The sequence below is a fragment of the Triticum aestivum genome, chromosome 5A, assembly GCF_018294505.1.
Source record: "Triticum aestivum cultivar Chinese Spring chromosome 5A, IWGSC CS RefSeq v2.1, whole genome shotgun sequence".
NCBI classification, from domain to species: domain Eukaryota; kingdom Viridiplantae; phylum Streptophyta; class Magnoliopsida; order Poales; family Poaceae; genus Triticum; species Triticum aestivum.
Window position 1 is genome coordinate 331591803 of NC_057806.1, and position 8865 is coordinate 331600667.

General features: G+C 52.3%; 1 protein-coding gene and 1 pseudogene across 1 annotated transcript; one reads left to right on the top strand and one right to left on the bottom strand.

Annotated features, from left to right (window-relative positions):
* Positions 1-2506: 2506 nt before the first annotated feature.
* Positions 2507-8611, bottom strand: LOC123103218 (protein trichome birefringence-like 28). Its single transcript, XM_044524731.1, has 4 exons — positions 7881-8611; positions 7379-7750; positions 7122-7277; positions 2507-3173 (listed from the first exon to the last, which is right to left on the bottom strand). Exons 1-4 carry the CDS (start codon positions 8339-8341, stop codon positions 2780-2782), a joined length of 1383 nt encoding a protein of 460 aa, XP_044380666.1. The 5' UTR covers positions 8342-8611; the 3' UTR covers positions 2507-2779.
* Positions 3459-6601, top strand: LOC123103217 (DEAD-box ATP-dependent RNA helicase 35A-like; annotated as a pseudogene).
* Positions 8612-8865: the final 254 nt, after the last annotated feature.

The following is an 8865-nucleotide window of genomic DNA, read 5'->3' on the forward strand; positions in this document are numbered from 1 at the left end:
TAAAGACGCGAGCGACGCCAGGATGCTCCAGACGATAGAGACCTTGGCAGAGCCGCCCACTAAGAAGAATGTCCCTCGTGCCCCGATCCTTAATAAAAAGATCAAAAGGATGAAATTCACAAAGCACATTATTATCACGAGTGAGTTTAGGAACTGAAAGAAGATTACGTGTCACAGATGGAACTCGAAGAACATTGCGAAGTTGAAGACTCCTATTGGCATGTCTAGTGAGAAGTGATGCTTGACCAATATGAGAGATGTGCATACCTGCTCCATTGGCGGTGTGGATCTTGTCGGAGCCATGGTAGGGTTCACGAGTGTGAAGCTTCCCCATCTCACTGGTCAGGTGCTCTGTCGCCCCAGAGTCCATGTACCAGTGGGGATCAATGGAGTAGGACTGAGTGTGTCCCTGTGGCTTCTGCGGCGGCGGACGATCAGCCATGGCGACCTGGCGAGCAAAGTTGCGTGTATCCTTCCCGTCATTGCCAAGACCAAAAAAACCCCGCTGGAAGCGCTTGTGACACTTCGAGGCCCAGTGCCCATCGCGACCACAAAGCTGGCACACACGGGGACCGCCAGCCCCTGGTAGCGTCGCAGTAGGAGGAGGGGCCGAGGCGGGTGGTGGTGACTGCCCCGAAGGAGCCCTGGATGAAGCAGAGGAGTGACCACCCTTGGTGGCGGCATTTGCCGAGAGGGCGCCGTTGCCCCTGGATCGGCGCGTCTCGACTCGTTGCTCAGTAAGCAGGAGGCGTGAAAAGACCTCGTGTGCTGGCATGGGCGTGGAGTTGCCCCTCTCATTGATGATCTCGACTAGGGCGTCATACTCCTCATCAAGACCATTGACAATAAACGAGTTGAACTCGGAGTCGGTGAGGGACTGTCCAATGGAGGCCAGCGTGTCGGCGAGACTCTTGACTTTGTTGTAGAACTCAGTGGCGGTGGAGTCAAGCTTCTGACACTCCCCAAGTTGGCGACGGAGCCCAGATACACGAGCCTGCGACTGTGCCGCAAACGAGCGCTCAAGAATAGTCCATGCCTCGTGGGACGTCTTGGCGAAGACAACAAGCCCAGCAACGGCCGGAGAGAGCGACCCCTGGATGGAGGAGAGGTTCGCCTGATCCTGCCCTGTCCAGACACGGTGAGCCGGATTATAGACCGGACCATGCACGCTGTCAACCAGCGCAGGAGGGCAAGGGAGAGAGCCGTCGACATAGCCAAGCAGGTAGTGACTCCCAAGAAGCGGAAGAACCTGCGCGCGCCAGAAGATGTAATTGTCCGACGACAACTTGATGGTGATGAGATGGCCGAAGTGAAACGGCGGCGGCGGCTGCGATCCCATCGAGGAGACTGGCTGAGGTGAGAACACCGTGGAGACAGTCGGAGGGGCAGTCGGCGTGGTGACAGAGGGCGCGATGGCCGCGGTTGACGCCGCGAAGCCTGCCAGCGCGACGTCCTCCGCCACCAGCGGCGCAGTGGCCGAGGGCGCGACAGCCGCGGTTGACGGGGCGGCGGTGGTGTGAGCCACAAGCGCCTGCCCGGGCGAAGTAGCAGCCGGCGGGAGCGCGAAGAGGGAGCCGACGCTCCGTGTCCCGATCGGCGCCTGAAGGGAGGCGACATCCAGCGGCCTCGAGAGAAGTGCCGCGAGGGAGGCCGGCAGAAAACCGGTGGCGGTGGAGCCGGACGCAGCGGCGGACGTCATAGCAGTCGGGCGACGGCGGCGGCGGGCGCGGCGGCGGCGGCGGTGGCGGCGGCGGCGGCGGTGGCGGCGGCGGCGGCGGCGGTTTAGGGTTTTTAGGCGGAAGCGGACGTAACCTAGCGTGATACCATGTAAGACAATAGGCTTTAGGGGGAACCGGCACAACCCTCTAGGGGTGGCCTATCACATATATATATAATGAGGTGGTATACAACGTTACAATATACACATGTAAATACAGTCTAACAATAATATAGCTGGCCGGTAGCTATAACAAGTTGTTATGTCATCTATAGCCAGCTATGATCATTCTGTTTCCCTCCTCTCTCTTTTTGTGGGTGGCACTATACATGAAATTTGATCCCCTCAAACAAAGAAAAAGAACCGCTTGAAATTTGACAAAACATGGAGGCGACACAAATTCAGGGAACACATACAGCACAAGTTGCAAAGAACCGGGAACTCAATATATTTTTTTTAGGTCTGGGAACTCTAAATATAATAAGTAAAAGTAAAACGTAATAACATCATTTTCTTGTGGCCACTGATGAAAACAGTACCTTTTGTGTATCATGTGTATCACTGGCATGATGTTGACCTTGAGCATGCCGCCAGCAGTAAAATCACAAGAGAAACGACAGACAATATCTCAGTTCTGCTTGCAGTAAACAGTTCCGTAATGAATGCCACACTACATTCGCTTTGCAAACACGAATTCTTCACGGAAGTTACACATTCAGACATTCTACTCCGGTATACAGAAACAGAGAGAAAGGGCAAAAAAGAAAAAGAAAATGGACACCCCTTGCATCAGCAGTCACAATCTTTCTTTGTATACGACACAGTTTGTTGTTTGACGCCTCTTATATGGATCCAACACAAGTGCAGCTGTTTACTAGTATAACGAAGCCTGCTCAACTGGTTAGGTCAAAACTAATTTACAGTTCAATTGAACGATTTTACATGCCATCAGTAAACAGCCCACCACATTCTTCTCCTCTACTAGCCTTTACCCGGACTACCACCAAAGAAAGAAAAGATTGAACAAGAAGACACTTGCTATGGAGGGGCTCCGCGTCTCTCTCACTGGGGAGGCGGGAGGGTGAGAGCCGGCGGCAAAGAAGGGGGCGATTTGGAGAAGATCCTCGTGTAGAGCACCGTGTTCCAGACGTCGGGCACGCCGGGAAGGCACCAGTGGATGCAGTCGGCAAAGTTCTGAGGGTCGTTCTTCTGCTTCGGGGTGAGCAGGTAGCCCCGCCGGACGGAGTAGACGGACGTGTGGGCGTCCTTCCGGTAGTCCGACATCCTGGTGATGTCGATGAGCGTGACCGGCACTTTCTTCATGGACCTGGCCGTGCTCGCCACCATGTCGTACAACCGCATGTCGTGGTTCAGGTCCAGGGGCTCCGTGTAGTTGAGCACCGGGAGCGTCTCCTTGGCGCATTTGATCCCGTGGGGGTTTCCCCATTTATCTGGGCTGAGCATCACAAGAGAAATTTTTGTTAGTGAGAGATGCATAAGGAAATGTGTGTGCCATCATCATGCTGATCTATCTATCTATGATTCAAAACCTGATAATGGTTAGCACAAACGAAAAATAAAAATATTAACAAAAAAAACATGACACTGTTGGGTCTGGTGGTGGGCCGCGCTTAATCTCTTGGGGGACAGCAACCGACTCAATTCCAAGCCGAGTCGGTAACTGAAACCGTCTCCTTCCCAGGGTCGGACCGGATCTAATCGATTTACCTACCCACCTCTCCCTCCCGTCCCCCACGAAAACCCCCACCTGCCTCTAAACCCCAGCAATGGCTGCCGCCGCCGCTGCCAACTCCGATGACGAGGACAACTACGAGGAGTACGTCCCCGTCGCCAAGCACAGGGCCATGGAGGCTGATCGCTTCCGCCACCAGCGCCTCCCCAAGCCCGCCGTCCCCTCCCTCCCACCGCCTCCGCCCCCACCGACCAACAACTCCGCCCCCGCCGCCAAGCCCAGCCTCCTCGTCACGTGCACACTGCGCAAGCGCACCGCCCCGGAGATCACCCCCACCGAGCGGTTGATACAGGAGGAGCAGAAGATTGCCGAGGAGGTCTCCTACCGCACAACCCTCAAGCCCGTGGGGGAGATCGCCAAGGACATCACCTACACCGAGCCGCTCCGCACCGGCTGGAAGCCGCCGCTGCGTCTCCGCCGCATGCCGCGCGAGAAGGCCGACGAGCTCCGCAGCAAGTGGCACATCCTCGTCGAGGGCGAGGAGGTCCCGCCGCCCGCCCGTGACTTCTGCGACCTCCGGTTCCCCGAGCCCATCTCCCGCATGCTCCGGGAGAAGGGCATCGTGCAGCCCACGCCCATCCAAGTGCAGGGGCTCCCCGTCGCGCTCTCCGGGCGCGACATGATCGGCATCGCCTTCACCGGCTCTGGGAAGACGCTGGTGTTCGTGCTGCCGCTCATCATGGTGGCGCTGCAGGAGGAGATGCTGATGCCAATTGTGCCTGGGGAGGGGCCCTTCGGGATGATCATCTGCCCATCACGGGAGCTGGCCAAGCAGACATATGATGTTATCGATATGTTCCTCGCTCCCCTCAAGCAGGCTGGGTTCCCAGAAATACGACCCTTGCTCTGCATTGGGGGTGTAGACATGAGGACGCAGCTCGACGTGGTGAGGAAGGGTGTGCATATTGTGGTCGCCACGCCTGGACGGCTCAAGGATCTTCTCGCCAAAAAGAAGATGAACCTTGACAATTGCAGGTATGTATCGGATATTCTGATCAATGTGGTGTTTTCATATCTTGACCATAGCCTTGTGTCAAGACGGATGGAGTAATATGAAAGCAACATCAGGATATGCTTCTAAAGAACCCTGTTTTCTAATAAGCTCAAGAAAATACACTTACTGTCTTTTTCTGATCTTCACGAAAAACGCGGGATACATTAGTGTGGGTGGGCCAGTGAGTGTATTTCTAATGGGTAAAACTTAAGAGCGCGGTTGGCGTGTCTATAATTATCGAATGAATGGGATGTACACTTATATGTCAGGTAGGGGTGACTTTCAGAAGATACGGCTGATGGGGAGGGATGTAGGAGGAATATGAGACCATAGCCTGGGTAGAAAATAATTCAGATTAGATTAAGACTTTGTTTTTCCTCTTGGTTAATGCCAAAGTTTACAATAGGCATTGTTATATTGCAGGCCCTCCTATCGAACACCAGCAAGATCCGAGATCAGTCTAAATGAAAAATTGCTATCATAGACTGGGTACAAAGATTTTAAATGAGATAACGACAATTTCAGTGTCCTTCTTAGTTAATGCCAATGATTACAATAGGCATTGTTATATAGACAGCAATTTAGATGTAAACTTGCCTAAGTTATATATTAAACAACTAATCCCCATCACTGGTAAGTAATCAAACTCTGTAGGAAAATATATAGATTGGCTTGGTAGAACCATTCTGATCCTAGATGTTGACCCACTGCTGCAGTACCAAGAGATATATCACATACCCCCCCCCCCCCCCCCAATTACGTAGGAGATAACCACTTCTTTTAAATGCAAGTAGAACCTGTCAGTGCCTTTAAAAAGCAGTGCATGCAGTTTTCAAATTTCTTAATAGCGCTTTCTTGATTTGCACAGGTATGTAACATTAGATGAAGCTGATAGGCTTGTTGATCTTGAGTTTGAGGATGACATTCGGGAGATTCTTAACCATTTCAAGGTAAAAGATAATTTCAAGGCACCAAGGCAAACCCTTCTTTTTTCTGCCACTATGCCGAAGAAGATTCAGAACTTTGCAATGAGCGCCCTCGTGAAGCCAGTTGTTGTCAATGTTGGAAGAGCTGGAGCAGCAAATCTTGATGTCATTCAAGAAGTTGAGTATGTCAAGGAAGATGCCAGAATTATATACCTCCTTGAGTGCCTTCAAAAGACTCCACCCCCAGCTATTATATTTTGTGAAAACAAAGCTGATGTTGGCTACATCCATGAGTATCTTCTTCTAAAGGGTGTTGAAACAGTTGCAATCCATGGAGGAAAAGATCAGGAGGAAAGACAGAGTGCGATTGAGTTCTTCAAGAATGGAAAGAAGGATGTTTTGGTAGCTACTGATGTTGCCTCAAAGGGTCTTGATTTCCCTGATATCCAGCATGTGATTAACTACGATATGCCTGCCGAGATAGAGAACTATGTCCACAGGATTGGTCGAACTGGCCGATATGGGAAAACTGGAATAGCAACTACATTCATCAACAAGAACCAGACAGAGACTACGCTTCTTGACCTGAAGCATCTGCTCAAGGAAGCGAAGCAAAGAATACCACCAGTGCTCGCTGAGCTAGTTGACCCACTGGAGGATGCTGAGGCTATCGCAAAGGCGAGTGGTGTAAAGGGATGTGCGTCATGTGGTGGCCTTGGGCACCGTATTGCTGACTGTCCTAAGCTGCGGTGATGGCTGGTTCCAGAAGAGATTACTACGGTGGTGGAGGTTACCGAGGAGAGATATGATTGCCTCATGTTACTGTGTGTAATGCTGTTTCAAGAGCTAAAATGCTGCAACGTGAGTTCATCCATGCTTGACATACACCACACCTTACCTTACATGTGTAGACATCAATAAACAATGAGATGACAATCCAGATACAGTAGGGAACTCCTTTTTTCTTTTCTGGAGGGTATTCACTAGTCAAAACCTAGTAATGCATATTGCTTTGTTGTGGTGCACAAGGTGCCACCCACTTCCATCACACCCTGTACCACACACCCATGTGAAACAGTCCGCCTTTTGTTGTTGTACCAAATGATGCTTTTCAATCTTCTATTTGGTAGCCGGGCCCACAAAGAAATTTGTAGAGATCTTTAAAGGCATACTATGGGCGTTTCTTTCCCTTTATTAAATGGTTTCAGTTAGCATGTGAATCTCCAGAGGTACATCAAGACATTTCAAACTGAGCTTTCAAATCCATCTGGTTCATTACTAAGGTTTGGAAATTCTTGTAAATATTAAGTGCCGATACCAAGCGTATAACACCGTACGGAGGTTTCAAAGGTCCAGTGTGAAATTGACTTGCCAGTTGCCATGCTCACTATAAGAGCCAGAAATTAGGCCAGTTTTGTTCCTAGTGGGTCATGAGCAAACCTAACAGATGAGCTCCATTTGACCACATCTTGTGATGGACAATGACATTGTGACCTTCACACTAGAAAGAGGGTAGCTTGCTTCTCTAGAACGCGACTGGGACTTAACGAACATTTTTAATTATTAAGCTTAGGTTTGGTGTCCTATTGCACAGACAGTAGTCCAAAGCAATGAAGATTGTTGCATTGTCGTAAAATTGCTCTAGGACCTAAACAAGTTATCGGGGACCTTAATGAACCACCATTACTCATATGGCAGGAAAAAATCATCACAAATGCAACTTTTAATCACCTGATGTGAATAGGAGAAATTGTCATGAAGAAGACGGATGTCCGCGCCGGATCGACATTCTCATTCAGCCAGTCCGACCACGTTTTGAGCACCCGGCCATATGCCTCGATCCTCGGCACCTCGTCGTGCTCCGACCAAGACCTTGAATCTGGCCTCCTGCAGAAATTCAAACAGAAGAGCTACCTTTAGCATGCAGTTCAAGCAGATACAATAGTGTGGTTAAAATGTTTACAGAGATGGTCGGCGGACTGACTGACCGAACTTTGATGTCGGCGGTGTTCATCCACCAGATGTAGGTGTCGAAGATGAGGTAGTCCACACCCCTCCAATACTGGGCGTGTCCCTCGATCCTCTCGGGCCGTATGATCCGGTGCTCGATGCTGTGGATATTGGGGTCGTCAGAGTTGGACTCGACAAGGAATGGCGCCCAGTAGAACTCGAGCGTGGCGCGGTACTCCTTGGCGTGGAAGATGGTGTTTGATCCCCGTTTGACCACCTTCTTCCTCCCCTTGCTCAAGATGGACTGCACCATGCACACCAGCGAGTAAAACTGGTTCCTGTTGAGCGAGTCCCCCACGAACATGAGCCGCTTCCCCCTCATCCTCTCCATGAACCTCCTGGCGTCGAACCTGATCGAATCCATCCACGATTCACCAACCAAACCATCTAATTGATCAGCCATGAAATATCTAAGGAGGTGTTTGTTGCAGATCTGACCAAGAGGGAAAATGAAACGAAGCGATCGAGAGTCGAGCATACGTGGGGAGGGAGCAGTTGTTGGGCTGCCATTGCCAGTACTGCCACAAATCGTCGTTGCGGCCGTTGGCGAGGCAGGTGAGCTGCTTGGTGAGGAAGTTGCACTCTTTCTCCCGGTAGAGGGGGAGGGACTCGTTGTCGAAGACCCAGCGGCCGTGGGCGAGGTCGCAGGTGGGCGGGGGCAGCTCGATGGGGGGAAGGCCGGAGACGTTGTAGATGTCGGCGTCCGGGTAGAGGTAGTCGTCGATGGAGAGCTCGGCGATGGTGCGCGCGTCCTCGCCGTACATGATGAGCGCGAGGAGGGCGATGGCGCAGGCGAGCGTGGCGACCGGGGACCGGCGGGCCGCGGCGAAGAGGGGCCGGCTGGTGGAGGCGAGGGAGTCCAGCCCCAGGGGGTGGCGCGGGCGCGGCTTGGTGGCCGCCGGGGCGGAGGGCGGCGGCGGGGCGGTGGAGGGCGGCGACATGGCGGCGGCTTGTGGTGTGACCGCCGCCGCGGACGCGCGGGGGCGCTGTGGCTGGTTCGTTGGTGGGTGGGTGTCGGCAGCGAGGAAGAGGGGATCTGGGGGTGGTGATGGTGGAGTGAGAACGGGGAGGTGCCCTGCCCTGCGAAGCTCCGACGACTCCGGCAGGGAGGTGGTGGTGTCCTGATTTGTAGGGTGTTTGTCGGCGTCCGGCCGTGTGGCGTCGGTCAAGATCTATCCGCCGCCCCCCACCACCACACCACCTCTCTTCACGCTGACAGTAGAAAAACTGAAGAAGCGGCTTCCCTTAACTAGACTAGCGTGTTCTGACTTTGGAAGATTCCAATTCATACGCCAAATTACACAGCACAATTCACGTGCCGAGAACAAAACGGACGAAACCTCATTTTCCCATCCATTTTTCATGTATTATCTCTCTCTAGAGCATTTGCAATCGGATCCCCACTTTGCCCCTGTATGTCCGCATGGACGGTCCAAATAGAAGAAAAAAAGAAAAAAGGCATCCG

What these genes read in the sequence shown, in the direction of transcription:
- LOC123103218 (XM_044524731.1), bottom strand. Translation starts at nt 8,341, where the DNA reads ATGTCGCCGCCCTCCACCGCCCCGCCGCCGCCCTCCGCCCCGGCGGCC. An exon ending in AACAACTGCTCCCTCCCCAC is followed by an intron (nt 7,751 to 7,880) that starts GTATGCTCGACT and finishes GGATTCGATCAG; the next exon opens with GTTCGACGCCAGGAGGTTCA. An exon ending in ACCGCCGACATCAAAGTTCG is followed by an intron (nt 7,278 to 7,378) that starts GTCAGTCAGTCC and finishes GAATTTCTGCAG; the next exon opens with GAGGCCAGATTCAAGGTCTT.